This window comes from Canis lupus, chromosome 34 (genome assembly GCF_003254725.2).
Source record: "Canis lupus dingo isolate Sandy chromosome 34, ASM325472v2, whole genome shotgun sequence".
Lineage (NCBI taxonomy): Eukaryota > Metazoa > Chordata > Mammalia > Carnivora > Canidae > Canis > Canis lupus.
In genome coordinates, this window is record NC_064276.1 from 27,129,508 (window position 1) to 27,150,594 (window position 21,087).

The following is a 21,087-nucleotide window of genomic DNA, read 5'->3' on the forward strand; positions in this document are numbered from 1 at the left end:
TTGAGAATTTTCAACGTATCAGCTTTATTTAAGTTAATACAGTCACAGTTATAGTAAACAAACTTTGTATCACATGATCACATTTTTTCCTGATTTACCAACTTTTCTGTGACTTGCACCAACGTGTACTGTAAAAGGGGGCGAGTGGATGGGGACTATTCAAAACTAGAAATGGATCACAGAAATCTTTACTTCCGGGAGTAGGAAGAGAACAGCTTAAAACAGGAAGAAGCGATGATTATTACAAGATGTGGCCTGGTGGAGTCAGTCCCCGTATGTGACCTGGACAGGGTGTCATCCTACCCAAGACCTACTTCCCCCATCTGTGAAATGGGGGTAATTATGCCTTATCTCAAAGGGTAGTGCAGAGTAATTTACACAATGTAAGTAAATGTTTAGCATGATAATGAAAAGTTTAAGTAGCAGGATCTATCTTTATTATTATTACTAGAATAATCATCCTGGACCCCAAGGTTTTTAGTCACATAGTCATTCAGTACATATGCGTTGAGCCGTGTCACCATGTATAAGACACTCGAAGTCTCTGTGTCCCATTTTCTTGTCGGCTCAAAGGGACAATAATGCTGGCCCCTCCCCCACACTGACGAGTCAGGAAGTCAACTACGAGTGTGTTTGTGAGCCACTTAGTGGTGTTTACAGTGCTGAACAAATTGTTATTACCACTTTGCTGTTTAAACTAAGTTGTTAAAGTATTGATAACTAGGGTTTCCAAAGATGCCTGAACTAACCCAAGTTACTTAACCTTCATTAGGATTTATATTTTTCTTGGGGTGCCCCAGTGGCTCAGTTGGTTAAACGTTCAGCTCTTGATCTCCCCTCAGGTCTTAATCTCGGGGTCATGAGATCCACACTGGATGTGGAGTCTACTTAAAAAAAAAAAAAAAAAAAAAGAAGAAGAAGAAGAAGAAGAAAGGATTTACATTTTTCTCAAGCTCAACTCACCAAGTGAATGAAGTGCCCAGTATTATCCAACCAGAATATTGAGATAAGTCTAGAGGAGATTTTCTTACGTGCCTTTACTTTATCTGCTTCCCAGAAATTAAATCAGAGGAGAGAATGCTGGTTTAGAGGGATAGACTAATGAATAATTTGCATTTGTGGATTTTTTCTAAAACAAACAAAACAAAACAAAACAAAAGCATGAACTAACAGGACAACATGAAAATGTGCCTATTTCACTCAAGTATAAATTGAGGTCAGAAGCGGACAAAGAATGTGCACGCAATTAACTTTTGGTTGTCCCCTCCCTAGGTCTTTGAGGGGTTTCCAGTTTCTTTGTTTCTATGTTCTTACTCACATTCTCCACTCCCACTTGGGCATTTTGGACGCTGGTCAGCTTGCGGGTTTTCTAGGACGTCGGGACACCTAGATGACCTTATTGGGTGCAATACTAGCTAAGTAAAAGCTAGAAGCCTACACCGTCACTTTACTGAGATTTCCGAGTATACCTTTCATATTTCCTTAATGTAGCAGTAATGTGTTTATGCATTTGTTTCTTTGCGCATTTTGTCAAATATTAAAACTCTACTTTTTTATGGCACATATTAGCATATAAGCCTTTATTCCAACAGGTATTTATTTTTTCACTTGTAAAAAAAAAAAATAATGTTTCCACATAAAGAACTCTGTTATATCCTAAAGGACTTCTGTCTTTTGTATTCAGGATAATAAAGACTTTAAAGCAAAAAAAAAAAAAAAAAAAATTACCACCATGAGGCACTTTTTTATCACATGACAAGGGGCCGTGGCTTTGAAAGGTGTGGTGAGGATAGAAGGCCTACCCATGTTTCATTTACATCGGACCGGGAGCCTGGACTGGGGGAAGAACCCAGGACAGCCCTGGGCCAGAAGTTCTTTCTAGTTACTGGCAGTGTGCCTGTGAGCCTGGCTATGCATGTACAGGAGGGTCCTCATGGTTGATCAACGTATAAAGTATATTTTTCTAGTTGAGTGTCTCCCTGTTGTGGTGGTGTCTGGAAGATGGTGTACATTGTATTATTGACCTAGGTGGACATGTTCAGAGCAAGTCAGAGGGAGCTCAGCATTATGTCAGAGCGGGATCAAAAAGATAGTGTGTGGTTATTTATGCATTAATTTATTAATTTGCTTATTCAGCAGGTATTGAGTACCTGCCATGTTCTAGGCATCAGTATTGTAAGGAGGGAAAACGAGCAATATCTGTACCCTTGTGAAGTTTACATTGTATAGGGGAAGATTGGCATTAATTAAATAGTCTAAATAAATGTACAAGATATTTACATAATTGTGTGTTGTGAGGGCAATAAGGGAAGTAAAGAGGAGATAAGATCCTTCCCATCAGAGAAGACCTCTTTGATGATATCACACTTGTATTAAGACCTCCCCGTATGCGTTAGTTAGCCAGTGTCAACGACAGGGAAATAGACTGGGCAAAGGCAAAGGGCAAACTGTTCCTTTGCCCAGTCTATTTTGTACTCTTTTGAGTACAAAAGCCCAAAGACAACAAAAGGACTGGCATGTTTGGACAACAGAAGGGAGGGAAGGCAAGGGAAAGGGTAGTATGGCATGACCTTGGACGGTTTGGGAGGGGGCCAGACCATGTAGGACCTGGCCACCATTGTTTCTCACCTGACTGCTGAAACAGCAGTGCTTAGAAAGGACAGCGGCTTGGACTGGAGTCAACGCAATGAGAACAAGAAAGCTGGAAGGGTTTAAGATGTATCTTAGAGGTTAAGAGTGACAGAACTGAATGAGGGATTGAAGATCAGGAATGAGGTAAAGAAAAGAAACAGGATGGGCAGCCCGGGTGGCTCAGTGGTTTAGCGCCGCCTTCAGCCCAGGGCATGTTCCTGGAGACCCGGGATCGAGTCCCACGTCAGGCTCCCCACGTGGAGCCTGCTTCTCCCTCTGCCTGTGTCTCTGCCTCTCTCTCTCTCTCTCTCTGTCTCTCGTGAATAAATAAATAAAATATTTAAAAAAAAAAGAAAAGAAGAAAGAAAAGAAAAGAAAAGAAAAGAAAAGAAAAGAAAAGAAAAGAAAAGAAAAGAGGAAAAACAAGGAGGACTCCTAGCTTGACTGACTGGATTGTGGTGCCATTTTCTGAGGCTTAAGAGACATAACTTGCCAGACCTCACTCAGTTGGGACATTGAAGTGTAGTCTGTGTGAATTTGCTTTCTTCATCTTTTTAATCTGTGAAGTGAGATTGATAGGCTAAATTTCCAAGATACCTTCCAGATTGGCAATTAGGTTCTCGTCTAGATTAAACTGTGAATATAGAAACATCCTGACATATTAAGTAATATTGTCAGATCCTGGTATTTGATAAATGGTACTATTTTGGAATTAATCTTCTATATCAAAACTTGTATCCAAATTTGAGGAAGTGTTTTTTACTCATGCAAACAAAAGAAGAGGTGATTTTGGTCCGTTTTCTCTTGGACACAATGTTTTTCATGAGTCTTTCAGCAACAAGGTAGTTTGTTCTGTAAAGTATAAACTGCCGCTTGCAACCCCTAACTAAGACTACAAAGCCCAAAGGATAAATTGCTTACAGTGAAGCATTTTTTTTAAGATTATGCTTGGGACTCCACCCAGGAGTCAGGCAGGTTTCTACAGAGAGGAAATGGTGACATTTCAGTGATCCTAAAGAACTGCCTGCAGCTCTAATTCCACCATCTGGGGCTAACCCATTTTGGCCAGGTCTAAGATTCTAATGCTAAGAAAAGCAGTCCCCACTGTCTCAAAGCAGTAAATTTCTGAAATCCGCGACATAGGATAGATCTTTTAAACCCACAGAAACATTGGAATCGTGTCCTTGACAAAGGAATTGGCAAGCCATGAATCTTAAGTATATCCAACAGCATGTGAGTAAAGCAAAGCAGCCACTCTAAATCTATCCACAGACCCCCTTATTGGACTATAAGCCCCTGAATCAATTAAGATGCTACAAGGAACAGAAAAATCCAACTTAAAAAGCCATGAGCAGTAAAGATACTTAATGTCTCACAAAACAAGTCCGTTTCAGGCTGGTTCAGCAGTTCCGTGGTATCTTAGGGACTCAGGCTCTTTACCTCTCTGCTCTTCCCGCAGAGAGAGCCTTGACCCTGAGGCCTATCACCTCGTAGTTCACGATGGCTGCCACACTTCTGGAAAACACCTGAGCTAACACTGGACCAAAGAAGTGGATCGTTCTCTTCACTGTGTTTCCTGTAGTGAGAGAGAAAGCCTTTCCCAGAAGCCCCAAGCAGACATCCCCTTAAGTGCTTGTCTGTGGAGCACCCAGCTCCCCCCGCCTAGATAGTAGGACTTGAGCCTAGACTGGTTCCCCTCTCTTTTATTTCCTTCACTCTCTATGACCTCTCCATTCAGGTTTTAAATCATCTGTCTCCTACCCTCTATCTCTGTTTACTGCGTTAATTCAGACCTTCATTATCTCTGTCTTTCTCCCTGGTTCCTCTTTATCTTCCGTATTGCCACTGAGACGATCTTTTAGAACACATATCTCATCATGACACTATCCTGCTTAAAACCCTTCAGTGATTCTTAATCACATATACGATTAAATTTCAATTTTTTTCTGGCTGTAGGAATGACCTCTCCCTTCCCTCTTTTATTAAAAAAAAGACTTACATGGCAGCTCAGTACAGCTTACAGATGAGTGTAGAGCTGCTGTGCTGAAATGGGATAGGGAAAGGGCCCATAGCCAGGTGGATCCCTCTGCTCTTCTCACCAAGAGGCCCCAAAGCCCTTCCCTGGATCCCCAGCAGTACAGGCAAATCAGAACACCTACACACCAGTCGATGTGGACCTCAGGAGTGTCAACCAGGCTAGTGGCACAGGCTTAGATGGTAGTGGAGGCCAAGGTCAGGAACGCGGTCTCTCAGAGTGCGCAGAGTGAGAAGCAAAGAAGGGAAGAGGGTCAAAGAGACATCTCCAAGAGGTCTGTACATGCTCTGCCTCCCAGCAGTGCATATCCCAAAAAGTTTCTGTTTCACCTTCAGACTTCACGAATGTGCCTTATATTCTTTGATCATGCTAGATAAGTTAATCCAACAGATGCTTGAGAACAAAGTGAAAATGGTTGAAGACCAAAAGGCAACTCATAGCAAAAACTGAGAATAATAATTTCTGATTGTATGAATTGTTTTTGTGTTTACATTTTCACTTTTAGAGTGTTTTTTAAAGGTAAAAGATTTGCAGTTTGCTTGGAATCCCTGAGATTAGCCTTTTTTTTTCTTTCACAAAGCTTTTCATATCAGAAATCCTGAGTTATTTCATGTATTTCCATTTCTTTTTTTTTTTAAGATTTTATTTATTTGAGAGAGAAAGAGAGGGAGCACAAGAGACAGCAAGCACAGGCAGTGCGGGGGGAGGGCAGAGGCAGAAGGAGAGGGAGAAGCAGACTCCCCACTGAGCAGGGAGCCTGCCCCTGCCAACATGGGGCTCAATCCCAGGACCCTAGGATCGTGACCTGGGCTGAAGGCAGCTGCTTAAAGGACTGAGCCACCCCAGACACCCCTATATTTCCATTTCTGATCAAGGCCGTTCTGAATTAAATGGGCTTCAGAATGGAATTTCAAACTGAAATCTAATACTTGAATATACCGAATATTCTAATTATCCTCCTTCCTCTTGCTATTGACTTGTATTTATTCTTTATGTCCACTTGAGAATTCAGTCTTGTTTATTGTTCTGTGAAGGCTAAAGAGCTTTTTAGATGCAGTTTACATGCTGTTGTAGAATATGACCTTCTAAATGAGGAGGGAAATATTAATGAAGGCACTGACGGATAATTTTCACAAGCAAAGGCGTTAACAGTTTGAAGCAACAGCTTAATGGGTTGAACATTCCAGCAGGCATCCGCATCCTCCGTGACACTGTCAGAAGGGAGGGAGGAGAGAGGAAAGGGCTGGGCAGAGGACACGAGGCAGGGAATAAGGCCAGGCCCCAGGTGGACCAGACCGTCCCTCTCTGTTTGCTTTTATCCATTCTCATTTCAAAGGGTTTCAGAAGAGCTTGTCCTTTGAACAGTCTGAGCCTGTCAGTCAGTCTGGCTCCCCTTCTGACTCCGACCACCCCCACCCCACCTCCCATCCACCTAGATCTCATTTCTGTCATCACTGCCGGGTTTTCTGCTTCCACCTTTATAGTCTTCCCCCATCGCCCCCTGGAGCTGCCCTGTTTCTGGTGACCAATCTTTGCGTTAGGCTTTGTATAGGCAAGTTTGTATAGGCAGCTCCTTCACGGCTCCCTGGAGCGCCACGGGATTGGGCTGTTGACGTCTGTCATTCACTGCCTTTCCCAGACCCTCTAGCCAAGGAGCCCACACAACCCCCTTCCTCCCCACTTTGAACAGGAGCTCCATAGAAATTAGGCACCAATGAGAAGCAAAAAAATAGCTATCAGTTGTCAGAAGCTTCAGACTGATTTTTATTCTCTCCTAATCCTTTTAGATGTGATATGTGTTTAAATTAAGAGGAGCAGAAACAAAAATGATTTGGGAAGATGATAATGTTAGCCTAGCTTATTTCTGTAACATTCTAACATGGTTAGGAAAATTGACTGTCAGATTTGATCAGTGTTGTTGAAGTGAACAGCCATCATTCTCAGAGTGTCTGGAGTTAAATTCTCACCCAGCAGGGGCAGTTTTAATGACTGAAGAATCCGCTAACAACAAGAAATAGCTGAATCTCCATGCACTGCTCACCTCTTCCATCGCCTCTCTCTTCGGTCTTTCAGGTACAACGTGTCTGATTGCTCTGCTGTCAGATAAGGACCTCACCGTGGCCAACGTGGGTGACTCAAGAGGGGTCCTGTGTGACAAGGACGGGAACGCCATTCCTCTGTCTCATGATCACAAGCCTTACCAGCTGAAGGAGAGAAAGAGGATAAAGAGAGCGGGTGAGCTTGTGAACACCTCCAAGGACTATCTGCCATCCTGTTCTGTGAACCAGGTGGCTTGCTTGGATGGCCTGTGGGGGATAAGATGTTCAGTTACCCGGTGATTAGTAGAGATCAGCGAAGAGGCTGCTGCTGAGGTAGCGGAGACTTGACTTTGTGACATTTCTTGTCAAATAAATGGCCACTGAACTTGCCCTTCTTTATGGCCAACATTCCAAAAGAACCGCCACCCCCCCTCTTCGAAAAGCCCTTTACTAGTTTAAAGGCTAATGAGATCTTTGGGCTCCTGCTTGCCATACCCTGTTTCCCTCCAGCCATACCAAACTACTAACCGTTCCCCCAGTGAACCGTGTTTCTGCTAGCTCTGTGCCTTGGCAAGTGCGTCCCCACTGTCCAGTGGTTGACAGTGATTTGGCCTTGAAGAACCAGTTTAAGGGTATCCTTTTGGAAGCCTTCCCTGTCACCGAGCCAAAGGTTCCCCCAGTCTGCGTTAGGTGCCCCTTCATCTTTCCCAACATCCTATGGGGCTAGCCAACTGGGTTACCTTTCACGATGTAGGAACATACTTGGCTCTCTTATCAGGAGGGTATCGGGAGTGGTCACTACAGGCCTCACCAAAGTGACATTAGGACAAAGACTTGAGGGAAGATTATCAGTTTTCATGATTCACTTTGGGGGATTCTTTTCTACGTATGGATGGGAGGAATCCCTTCCTCTCCACACTGGCAAGTGCAGCATGTAGGCTCTGCACGACATGCCAGGCGGCAGGCCCACCAGCTGTCCAAGGGGAGCTCGTGTACCCTGGGTCTCTAACCAGAATGGGCCCCTGCTGCCCAGGGTAATTGCAGCTGACTCTTGGCCTCTGTGGGTCAGCCTCTGCCCAGAACCTAATCAACATCTGAGTTTTCACAGTAGGGAACTGTACTGTTGAGTCAGAAAGTGTTGAATTTTATTACAACCTCCTGCTTCAGTAACTGCTTGAGATGCAGAATAATTTTTAATGAAAGCTTTAGTCAGGGTTTCTGTTGGTGGGATGGAACAAACGATGTTTTAGGAGCATCTAGCAAGCTTTGATGAGCTGCAAGCAAATAGTCTGGCTTCCTTCCTTACAAAGACACCATTTCCCCATGAGTCTGCTGTGACCCTGGACTTAAAATACAATTAGCCTACTCTTGTGGAAGCACAGGCAAGGAAGGATGTATGTATACGATGCCTGGAAATGTCATCTTAGCATCCAGCGTGCCCTTCTGAAATGGTGTTCCCATTCGATCCTCCCTCCTCATCCCTGCCGTCCCCCCCTCCCCGCTGTACCCCCACCCTACAGGAATGCTTTATAGACGCCAATTTGGACACTGTCTCCAAGGAGGTTAATCTAACCTGCTATGTCAAGGGTGTATTTTATAGCAAGGCTTAAGGGACAGTGATTGGTTTTATTACTTTTATGTGTATTTTCTCTGACCTCAGCCTTCTTTTCAGGACATTTTTTCCTTGTCCTGCTTAGCATAACAATACACTGCCAGCAGCCTGGGCCAAATACTTGTTGGTCCCTCTGTCTTCACTCCTTTTGTTGTTGCCAACAACAGTAATGGTATCAGCTGCCATTTATTTTTTGCTCTCTGCTGGGAGCCAAGCCTAGTTCTTTCCATATGCTTTATCTTTACTTACCCTATGAGGTTGATAATGTTACCCTCATTTGACAACCAAGGAAGCAGAGCCTTAAAGAGGCATGTGTGCCCCAGAACACACAGCTAGTGAATGGTGAGACAAGAATCAAGACCCAGGACACTGACCCCGGAGCCCATGCTCTTGCCTACTAGACCATACTTCCTGGAATGTTCTCATATATCCCTGCCCATAGAAGTCCTACCCATTGCTCAAAGCCCAGCTTTATTGCTCATTCCTCCGTGATCATCACAACCAGATATATTGCTCCTCCTCCATCTGACTACAGCATTTAACAGGTACTAGTTTCTTCCTGAAAGAAGACTGTTTGGTGCTTACAGTTGTTAATATGTGTAGCTTTCCCTTTCTGCCAAACTATCTACTTCTTTAGAGAGAGGTCTGGATCTTGTATAACTCCGTAGCCTACAAATTGCCTTGCATGGAGTATACATTTAATAAATATCTGACAAATAATATGTGAATGAGCAAAGTTCTAGCTCCCTTAAAGAAAAAATACAGGAGAATATCGAGTGCATGTGATATTCAGGCACTATGCTAAGTGATTTATATGGAGTAATTCCTTTATTTCTCACAACAGTGGAATAGGTACTGTGATAGCCCTCATTTTGTAGCCAGGGAAACCTAGAAGCTAGAACCACTCATCTGAAGCTACACATGGCTACAAGTGACAGAGCCAAGTATCAAATCTAAGCAGCCTGACCCAAAAGCCCAAGCCTTTAACCACTGTGCTAAAAAATACACCTTTCTTTAATCCCCATCCTATTTGGGGATCTGTTTTGCAATCTAGATGCACCCAAGGGCAGCCTCGAGCTAAATGAATAGCGCAGTGGTGGTCTCTGGTTCCCATCCTCGTGCCTTTCAGCACTCTTTTGCCATTGTCCTTGAATCCTTACCCTAGGGCTTCCTACTGTCAATCAATGAGCCACCAAGGTGTTATTAAAACCGATGCCCTCACCTATATGGATCTTCCTACCCTCAGTTATTTTTACTGATATATTCCTCAGAGCCTTTAAGATGCCAAGGATGAGGACATGAGGATCTACTGGTAGAGTGTGAAACCTCAAGCCATGTGAGGTGAATGCTACTCCTTCCTGGCAGTGCCCAGGGGAGGTGCGGGGGCACATATGATGGATGGGCCTTTTGTATGCGCACCCAGACTCTACCGTGTGTGTGTGTGTGTGTGTGTGTGTGTGTGTGTGTGTGTGAGAGAGAGAGAGAGAGAGAGAGAGAGAGAGAGAGAGATCGGCCGCTCCAGCTAATGGGCTCCATCTTTCTTTGCAGGTGGTTTTATCAGTTTCAATGGCTCCTGGAGGGTCCAGGGAATCCTGGCCATGTCTCGGTCCCTGGGGGATTATCCGCTGAAAAATCTCAACGTGGTCATCCCAGACCCAGATATCCTGACCTTTGACCTGGACAAGCTCCAGCCCGAGTTCATGATCTTGGCATCAGATGGCCTCTGGGATGCTTTCAGCAATGAAGAAGCTGTTCGATTCATCAAGGAGCGCTTGGATGAACCACACTTTGGGGCTAAGAGCATAGTTTTACAGTCATTTTACAGAGGCTGCCCTGACAATATAACAGTCATGGTGGTGAAGTTCCGGAATAGCAGCAAAACAGAAGAGCAGTGAACCCTTCGGGGTCTCGGCTGCCTTAGACTAAAGGACTTTCAACACACTGGTCTCTTTTAATGTAGTCAAAGGTGTGGGAGTTACAGTTAGGATGAGCCACCTAGATGTGGGATTCCCCTCCCTGGTGGACATAGGTCTCTATGCAGGAATGGACAGAGGGTGCTCTTGGCCAGCGTAGCTGAGAGGCTGGAAAAATGGTTTCTTCGTGTTTTCCCAATTCTTTCATCCGATGTTCAAAATATATAAATATATAGCTGTAGATTCACATGTATGAGGTGAACGGCACATGTGCCATATATTCTCCCATTTGAGAGTCTTTGCAAGATCTCTTACAGGATTCTCTCCAACATCAGACTTTGTCCTCTCTTTGGAGCAGTGAGCAGGGCTGCAGGAGACGGGCTGCCGCGTCCCCCGTGAGTCTCGGCTGATGGGTCAAGGCCCGCTGCTGAGGGCAGAGCTATCCTGAGACTGCTCTGGCCTCCTGAACCCAGCTTTTCTGCTCAGCAGCAGCCCAGACACAGATTTGAGATGGTTTAATATTCCGTGGCTGCTTTTGGAGACCGAGGGAAGGAAGTGGGGAGGATGAGAGCCGCCTGCACAGCAGACATAACCTTTTGCCTTGGCTTCCTTTATTAGTTTAATAGACTCCCTGTACCACCTGACCAGTCTTCGTGCATTTATCCTAGTCGTGCATGACCTTAACCTTCTGCTTATACCTGACCTTATGTAATAGGCAGCTGTGAAACTTCACCACCAGACACCACAATTTTTTTTTTGTCTTACTAAGAAACCTATTAGGGGAAGCGAATAGAGTAAATCACAATACCATAATTTCTTCCATCTTTAAGGGTAGAGAGAGGAAAATAGAAGCCAAATAAGTCAAGGTGCCCTTTGGGCAATCTGCCGTTTGCATTAGGAGAGAAAGCTGGGGAAGGTCACCACCCTGAATTGAGCTCCAGTGACCATTTTTGTGGTCTCCTGTCCTAGTAGCTTTCAGGTGTCTCTCCAGAGGTGTTTCAAGAAGCAGTAGCCTAGAACTGAGTGTGTGTGTGTTCCCTGAAGCCGAGTACACTGTTCCCAGCGCAGTTTGCAATTTGGTGGTAAGATGCTGGCATGTGTTTCTCCTTGACAGTGGGAAGGCAGCAGCCTGTAACGTCTGGTTGCAGCTCACTGTCCACACCAGGTAGGTTGCCCCAGGCAAACACAAACTGCCCCACACCGTCCTGCATTCTGTGGCAACCACGCTGGCTGGGAATTCATGCTCTGACCTGTATTGTTAACTGGCTCAGGGTTATCCCAGGGCCAGGCTTGCTGCTCTTCATTTCCTATCACCAAAGTCATGTTTCCAATCTCAGTATTTTATAAATTAATTGATAGAGAGTTCTGGGTCATCTTGTTTGCCTGAGGTGACTCCAACAACCAAACAAGATTTTTGTTGTGTCCCTACCGCTCTGTGTCTAAAATGTCAAGGTGTCCACCTGGTTTTGTGCTTCTCAAGTGGGCACTCGTCATTAGAGCTTCTCAAAGGTCTAGTGCACTGGCCACACACGTCCAGCCCTCAGTCCCCTCCCTCCCCTGCCCTTCTTCAACGGTGGAGCTCTCCCAAAGCAGGTTCCAGGGGAGGACTTGGGAGGATGAAACGATTCCCTTGTGGCTCCCAAGGACCGCAACCTGTCTCGATTCCTCCAAGCGCTTACCTTTCTTTGACTGCAATGAGAATTAATAATGGTTTCCCAAGAGATTTGCTCACTTTTGTAAACTGTAACAATAGCATTTCCAACATTAGAATTAGAACCTTGTTTGTTTGTTTTTTTTAACTATACAGTGTTCTAGTGCAAAATATCTGTCACCATTTTAAATTGAAATATTTGCCTATTGAGAGGCAGTGAACATTTGGATGTATGTATTTAGGGCAGGGGTCACGAGAGGAATGTAGGAGACATGCTGGTTGTGTTCAGCAATGGAATGGTCAAACCAGGTGGCCTGAGCTTGGAGACCTAGGACATTCTGACTTTGGAGAGTTACCAAAGCCCACCATCTAAGTGAAGTTAAGGAATAAGCAGTTTTAGCATTTTATGCTATGCAGTCCATTTTCCTTTTTTATTTTTAACTTAGCTCTAAAACTCATAATGACAAGGGAAAGAGATTTTTAAATTCCATGATCATTGATAAAATCTAACATGAAAATAGACATGTTTTGGTGAAGATGAAAAAGCAAAGCTACAGGAAATCAGTGTTTGTTTACCCTTTACGAGGTCTTCCTCAGTGATGCCGAGGGCAGGAGTGCTCACTTCCCCCTGCGGCTGAGGTTCACCGGGTGTCTTCTAAAATTTGCTTTGTAGAATTAATTCATTTCTGAATTTAACCATGTAGTATGTGTCTTTCCTACTGCCTTTCTGCCTTTTTCCCTCCCACATTGGCTTGTAGATTTTGTAAAAGATAGACATTTTAGGCAAAATGGTAGCAGTTTGATTAAGAGTTATGGCTATAATCAGAGAACTTTGCTTCCTTCCTCTGTCCTGGAGCTCTCTCTGACCCTCATCCAGCTATTAGGGATCTGCAGGCATCACCCCGGGGGTGCCCTGTGGCTCATTTTCTAAGAAAGAGGGAAGCTGAATCTAGCCTTTAGGGAAATTGATTTGAGAAGTTTGCATGTGAAGCTTCCCTAAACAGCACTGCCAAAGCTTTGAAATTGTCACATGAGGCTGCCCAGACTCCCCAGCCTGAGTTCACATTGCCAATAGCCCCACGGTGCCAAATTTTGGGATGGTTTTACAGTCTTTTAGAAATGAACTTGGGAATGAATGACCGTCCACATGCTTGCGAACCCCCAGCAAGATGCCAAGCCCAGATCCTCATTAATGCACTGCTCTGCTGCTGCCCCACTGGTCATTTGTACTCTTAACAATGGGTTGGGATTGGGGGTGGGGGGTAGGACAAGATAGGGAAAATTTTTAAAAAATTCATTGTATCTGCAGTTCTCTAATCAAAGGAATAAATACTTACATTAAAAACTCCAAAGCAGTTCCCAAGACCTGCATTCATTTTATGTGACCAACTTGCCCAAGACACTGAACTCTAAAGTCACTATTCTAATATAACTTGACTGTGCACATGTGTACACATTACTTGTAATCAGTGGCTACAGTCTATTCCTTTCCTTAGACAGAAGGTATTGGCCTCTTGTCTATGTAATAAGAGCGTAACAGAGAGTGTTTTATGGAGTGAAGGAGCATATGCAATCTAGGTCGTTTAAAACAGGGCTTATTTCATACAACTGTAATGATTTGAACCCACATACATTCTGTGCAAACAGGACTGCATGAGAATGATGGCATCATTTCAATCCTATGTGAAGTAATTCTGGGATATTGATTACATTATTTGCTTGGATCACTGGGATATCCAGCAATACATGAAGGATACACAAGGGAGTGATCACTTTTTCCTTTACCAGGTATATCTTGATTTTCCAGATCTTTTCCCCTGAGTTATGCCATACCTAATATTCTTAGAACCTCGTCAAGGAAGAAGGGTTAGAAAGGGCAACATTTCACTGTACATTTGAAAATATAAGAATACATGCTCTGGATGAAGTTTTATTCTTCAATGATTCAGAAATGATATTTTCTCCTTTGACCCATCATCATTAGACTGATCTTCCCTTAATATTCTCCTAAAATTGCCTTAGCTGGTCACACCAACATTCCTGAATCAGCTTTGCAGAAATGACTTGACTGTTAGATACCATGCTGGGGCCTACTTAATTGCCTCTAGATTAAATCATTGGTATCTAGACTTCTGGGCTACTTAGTGGAACACTGCAGGAGTAAAAGAATCTGCTGTTCCCCAAAGTGTGTTCCAAGAACACAAGTTTCAAAGATGATCTAACTATAGGGTTCCATGGTTAAGTGAGTTTGGGAAAATATCTTAAAAGTTAGTGCATATAAGCACATAGAAGGTTTTAATATAAATTTCCTATGGGGGAGTGGCAAGGGGGGTGCGGCGGGGGGACATGACAAACCACAACTGTAATTTCAGGTAGCTTATTGTTTGTTTTCCAGATTAATTTGGCCAGAGAAACTTTTCTGAGTGACACCTAATAACATTCCAAGGAGCTCATGTTCCATAGGGCCCACATTGGGAAATTCTGGTGTATGGAAATATTAGTATCTTCTCATTCACTGTGACTCTTAGCAGCACAATTTGCAATTTTGAAACACTAGTCCTTTCCGTATGAGGCTGATTTGTTAATGAAAGCAGTGTTAAAACAGTATGACCTAATAAGACCCTTAGCAGCCTCCCATTGATAACAGAAGCCCAGCAATGCTACCTGAAGCTCTAAACTTCTCTCTTCTTGTCTATGAATAATAAGCAGGAGCCTTGCCCTATAGCTAGGAATTTCTCAAATTCATTCCAAGAACTTTCAGTTGGGTTTTTGAAGTTATCTTTGCTTTCCAGATTGAATCAAAATAAATATTTTTACATTTTATCACCATGTGAAAGTTTTAAAATACATATTTAATAGAAAAGGAGGGAAAGGGGCAGCCTAGGTGGCTCAGCGGTTTAGCGCCGCCTTCAGCCCAGAGCATGATCCTGGAGACCCGGGATCAAGTCCAGCATCGGGCTCCCTGCATGAAGCCTGCTTCTCCCCTGACCTGTGTCTCTGCCTCTGTGTGTGTGTGTGTGTCTCTCATGAATAAATAAATAAAATATTAAAAAAAAAAAAAAAACGGGGGAAAGACATTTAGTTATATAATTCATTTTAAAATTTTAACTAGATTTTTAAATTATTTATCCATTGTATAATAATGGAAATGTAAACTATTAACACTTAATTTACTCTTTCCTCCATCATTCTTTCCAGATTCAGTGAAATAATCAAAAATCAATCAAAGCTCATTCATTCTAAAATCCCTATTCCATGTTGTCCCACCTTTCACATTTTATGTGTAGGATTAAGTTTGGTGAGTTATCTTTTGCCTAAAATGTAGGGCTTGACTATAGCTCCATACTCATCACTCTTAGCCTGGGCAAGGCTGGGAAGCTCTGGGTAATCCCAAAATAATGGATGAAATCAATTTTGTCCAAAACACAGTGCACAGTGAGTTTAGGGTAAAGTCATTAACTCAGAATTACCTCCAGTGTGTAGGAATATATCTATCCTGTGGACATTATCCAAAATAGTAAGCAACCCAAAGTAAAATTGATTAAGCTGGGTGGCAGATTTCCGAGGACAAGTGACAGTTGACACTATAAGGCTTCCCATGAGATATGTGCTTCTAAACATGTTTGGTAGTATGTAAATTTTTTGCTAATTCTCAATGCTTTATTATTTTTTCTTTTTACCACTGTTCAGCTCAGGCTGTTTAAGTAATGGTGGATTATGATAATTTTGATGTGTTTAGTAATGACCACACCCTCATTTGTACAAACACTCTAATAAATTCCAGTTAAGGACTTTGAAGAAAGCACATAGTAGCTGTTCATTTTAACAAATCATCATAGGTAGGCATTTTCACAGTTTGAAACTCTGCCAATAAGCAAGCAAACAGCAAAGGTGTAGTTTATATTTAGAGATGTGGTTCCATTAATTCTAGAAGTCCTATAATCTGGCATTATTTAAACACAAAATCCCCTCTGACATTTGCCAAATCCAAATTAATCTTAAAATCTCCAAGGACCTGAGTCCTTTGCTCTGAGCACAAGAGGATTGCTATGAAGGTTCTGGTGGCAGATTGTGATGGGGAGGGTGGGGGTAGGACAGTGTGCCTGGCTCACTCACTGTCTCTGTAGGAGAGGGACTATCAGCCACCCTCTCTCTTCACCTTTTGTCATGAGGAAATTCAGACGTTAAAGATGAATATCATGCATTATCTCAACATGGTTCTATATAAATCTGACAATGCATAATTTAAAACGTGTTTACACAGATGCAAAGGTAGAAGTAATAATCAAGGAATTGGAGAAGAAAACCTTTAGCGGGGATCCCTGGGTGGCTCAGCGGTTTAGCGCCTGCCTTTGGCCCAGGGCGTGATGCTGGAGACCCGGGATCGAGTCCCACGTCAGGCTCCCCACATGGAGCCTGCTTCTCCCTCTGCCTGTGTCTCTGCCTCTCTCTCTCTCTATCATGAATAAATAAATAAATAAACTTAAACAAAATAAATAAATCTTTAAAAAAAAAAAAAGAAAGAAAACCTTTAGGGCACCCAGATATTAAAAATGTAAAAAGTAGGTTTCCCAAAATTTGGATTATCAGACTTCTGTCATAGCAATTGCGAACACCTGCACACAGATCAGTAGAAGGCACTTGTCCCCACATGGTACCTATTCAAACAGGAGGCTTCCTACTTAGCATATTGGCTAATGCCTTTTTTACATGTTAATAAAGACAGAATTCTAAAGCTTTTATAGGACTGTTAGTACAGACAGTCACATCTAAGAAAAATAGTTTGGAACATTTTTTAATTTGAAAAAAGGCAAAATTAATTTCAGTATGCTCCAAGTTGGAACGTAAAGAAAAGCATTTTAAAGAAAATATAAAAGACAAAAGTAAAAGAGTGATATAAAAGGAAATATTTTAAATTAAGAAAAGGAGGCATATTTTATGACTTTATGAATCATGCTTTCTGATATTTATGTTTTTTTCTGAAGTTAAGGACACAACACTGAAATAAGAAAATGAACATTGAGTTATTTGTAAAGTTAGTAAAATTAGAGCCCCTATTCCATTCTTTCCCTGTGAAAATGAAAATGTGTGGTCTTATTTATTGCTGTCCTAAACCACCTTCATTGTCCCAGGTCTCTTTGCAAATCTTAGACTTAGACGTAGTTTTACTCTGCATCCTTAGAATTTTTCCATTTTGCAGGAGGAAATACCCCTTTTTTAGAATTTTTTAAATAGTGAGCTAGAGTAATAAGCCTTTCATTTTAGAGTGCTCAGATAAAACTGAAGTCAGATCAATGCAGTGAGCTACAAGTGCGAGTTGTAGACATAATTTTCTACATAAATTATGTAGACATAATTTTCAAATGCCAACATGAATACCAGTGAGTATTCAATTTATTTACTTTTTTTAGAAGATCTTATTTATTTATTTGAAAGAGAACACAAACAGGGGGAGGGGCAGAAGGAGAGGGAAAAGCAGACCCCCGACTGAGCAGGGAGCTTGATATGGGGCTCCATCCCAGGACCCCTAGATCACCACCCCAGCCTAAGGTAGACGCCTAACCGACTGAGCCAGAGTACTAATTTAAAACAGACAAACTACAAAAACAACAGGAAGATTCAATGTTCTTGCTCTGGGGGGTTTTCTAACCCATATAACACAAAGGATCATATTTACTCATATAATTTTTTAAAATGCCAATCACAGAGAAATGATGCCCAACAGAATGTTATCTCTTGTGCAAATTTTAAATTTCTGTCCTTATCAGTACATGTAAGAACAATGCTTAGTGTACTAATGAAGAGATAGATCTACATCCCGATGTTTGAGAAAAAACTAAAGCCATGGGATGTTAAGTGAGACTACTGCCCCACCATTTAGGCTTTAAGACTACAACCAAACAGTCTTCATGTGTTGATAATTTTGATTGTCTTTTTACCTCAGGTATACATTCAGAAAATAGAGTAATAAATATAAAAATGGAGAAAATCCACTAACTTTTCCTTCTCTTTTAGAAAGCAGGGGCACCTGGCTGGCTCAGTCTGGGGAGCATGCAACTCTTGATCTTGGGGTCATGAGTTCAAGCTTCATGTTGAGCATAGAGATTAAAAAAAATTAGAAAGCAGTGTTAGCCCTCTTTAATTTGTCTGAAATACCTGTTCATATTGAAACATTAACACCTCCAACTTTGTCTTCAGTTTACCCTTTAATTACTAATGCAAATAGATTTGATTTATAGCACTTATGCACTTCAATTCAGGCTGTCTAGTTAAAATCTATTTTGCAATGCCTCAGTGTTCCTATGGCGAGCCAGGAAAAAGAAAACAAAGACAAAAAGAAAACATTTTAGTAAGGTCAGAGAATGGTTATTCTGACAAACCTGGAAAATAGTAAAGTTAATTCCAAAACACTTCAAGATGAACTATGTTCATGTACATAATTTCTATTTTTAACTATAAGCGTCACTGCATTTATAACAGATTGATCTACCTTGTGATCAGATTTAATTAGAAAAGTCATTATTGGGACCCCTGGGTGGCTCAGCAGTTGAGTGAGTTGAGTGCCTGCCTACAGCCCAGGGCGTGATCCTGGAGTCCCAGGATCAAGTCCTATGTCGGGCTCCCTGCATGGAGCCTGCTTCTCCCTCTGCCTGTGTCTCTGTCTCTCTCTGTGTGTGTCTCTTGTGAATAAATAAAATCTTAAAAAAAAAAGTTATTATTTTTGCTGTAAGTATATCTGCTTGTATGTTTTGTTCTTCCCTTTCCTTTTTTTTTTTTTTTTTCTGAGCATCTGCCATGTGCCAAGCAGAGACAGTCTGAGTAGATCTAGGGGTGAGCACTCAGGCATCATCTCTGCCTTCTTGGCGTTTACAGCCCAGCAGAGGCTTCATAGATATTATAACACTCATTATCGGCTGAATGGGGTGAAAATTGGCATCTTTCATGATTTCTTCCAATAGCCTTGGGTTTGTGAGAACAGTGCAGAATTAGACATTCTTTCCTACGCATAGGAGAGTGCATGACTCTTTCCCCAAAAGACTAGGGATATCTTGCAAATTCCATCAGATAATTACTCCATGTTAGATCACCTAAGTTTCCCAAGGATACAGTGAGAAAGTGAGACAGGGAGCCCCTGGGGACCAGGGAAGGGGTAAGGCTGTCCCAGCAGGAGGCCATCACTGAGGCCTCCACCCAAGTAGGATAGGTGCTATACAAGGACTCAGCAATAGCATGGTCGAAGCCAAGGTGTCCCTCCTTCCAGGATCCTTTCCTGGAGGAAAAAGAGAATTATTGGAAAAGAGAATAGGGAATAATAAGAACATCTCTCCATGGCCCATCTTAATTTTTGTTCCCAAGAAGCTATGTAGCGTAACAACCTTATACCCCCAAAACAGAACCGAGAACTGTGTTTATCAGCAGTGTTCCTGAATCTATAAATTAGCGAATTCATTACACAGAAAATTGACGTGTCTCAGGAAGATAATAATTTCTTGGTTTTAAATATGAACAGAAAACTAAATGCCAGATTTTTAAAAAAATCATAAAGTTGGTATCCATAGTAACTTTAGACATTCCAGAGTCTAGGCATGGAATTTAAGTTTTATATTTTGAAGAAAATTGCAACATCTATTTTCAGTATGGCAAAGCAAAACTAAATACCAGACTTTTATTTTTAACCACATAGGGCACCACTTCTCTCTAAGTTCTTTGCCTGGTCATTCTCCCTGGACATCTCTTTCTGTTTATGTCAACTGCTTCTTTATCCAAGTAATAGTAGCTACTGCCAAATTACATTAGAATCATATTGAATTAGAATAATAGAAAGTGAAAGATAAGAGACTGGGAATATCTCATAGTGATTAGAAGTGGGAGGATTTTGTTGCCATTTTGTTTTTAAGCATGAGAACATATAAAAGAAAATTCAAATTAAGTCAAAACAAATTGTGATTTGGTAAGATTAAAACCAGAGATGGAGCCCCATTATTCAGGGAGGGAAAGAAGGAAAGGAGAGTTGGAGAGCGGAAGAGAAAAAAACCCCACATAATTGAGAGGTGTTTTTTTATGAATGGTATATCCCCCAAGTTCTGATCTCATCCCCCCCAGCTGGATTTTGAAACAGTGACTTTGTATATAAGCTTTTACTAAGCAATTTTACCACCATGAAAGTTTTTCCATCAGCTTTTTCTTGATATTTTAAAAATTATAAGAGGTTGTATATAAAAAGATTCTAGGATCCATAATTTATTAGATAATGGTTTCTTTTAGGAATCTTCAGATTGTATTTAATAATTAAGTTGCAGGTCAAAATGACTGCTCAAATCAATCAGGCTTTCCGATAAGTTGGTCCCTGGAAACTATCCATAATAAATACAACAAAACCTTGGCAAAACCTCATTACTCTTGGTACTCCTCAAAGGTTTTTATACCTACAATTCTATATTTGTCTCTAAGAGACATTTGAAACAATGTTAAAATGTCAGTTTGGTGTAGAGCTCAGAGGATATGGCGGTGCAGTCCCTCAAGATGCATGGCGTGTCATTCAGGTCCTTTGATGTGTGCTAGGGGTAGATTTAGCCTTGTAGAGACTAATGTGTTCATGCAATCACTGATTCTGTGTTGTTGTATACAAAATGAACAGCTAAAAATTCACCCTTGATGACAAGATTAAAGCAAAAATAAACACATTAAAGTTATTGGACTTTATACATGGGATTGCTGCTCTTCTTTTCCTTTGGTTCAACTCATTTTCCACTCTAATATCTGCTCTGGAGTTTTTCCATTTCCCAGTGCTTTTCAGTGAGAGTAGCTGTGGAGTTGAGATGCCAGGTAGAAAACAGAAGAACAATTCACGAGCCAAGACCAAAGCACAACAGAAGCAAGAGACAGGAGATGTTGAAACTTTGGGTGTTTTCCTTTAGAACAGGAATAAGCCTGGCTCTGGCTCAAAACAAGGTAACTTTTAAAAGCGAATGCAACTAAAATGGTTTGTTGTTGACACAACACAACTTTTACCCAGCTTTATGCCCCGTCAACCAAGTTTGTATAGTATATAATCAGCATTAGGTGATAAGGGTTAGAGAAGCTGTACATACATGCCAACTCTCGCAACATGGTATGAGAAGAGTGTTCAGAAGAGAACGACCATCTGCAAAGTTTCTCACAGATGCAGAAATGAACACTGTGGAGTCTGGACACAGAGAAAGAGC

General features: G+C 41.8%; 1 protein-coding gene across 1 annotated transcript in view; it reads left to right on the plus strand.

Moving 5' to 3' along the window:
- PPM1L (protein phosphatase, Mg2+/Mn2+ dependent 1L) overlaps positions 1-20,584 on the plus strand; it is a 313,216-nt gene extending 292,632 nt beyond the window's left edge. Inside the window, exons 3-4 of the mRNA XM_025425431.3 lie at positions 6,740-6,901; positions 9,866-20,584. Of these exons, the coding sequence (XP_025281216.1) occupies positions 6,740-6,901; positions 9,866-10,212 (509 nt within the window). The 3' untranslated portion in view covers positions 10,213-20,584. The remainder of the gene's footprint in view (positions 1-6,739; positions 6,902-9,865) is intronic.
- The last annotated feature ends 503 nt before the right edge of the window (positions 20,585-21,087 follow it).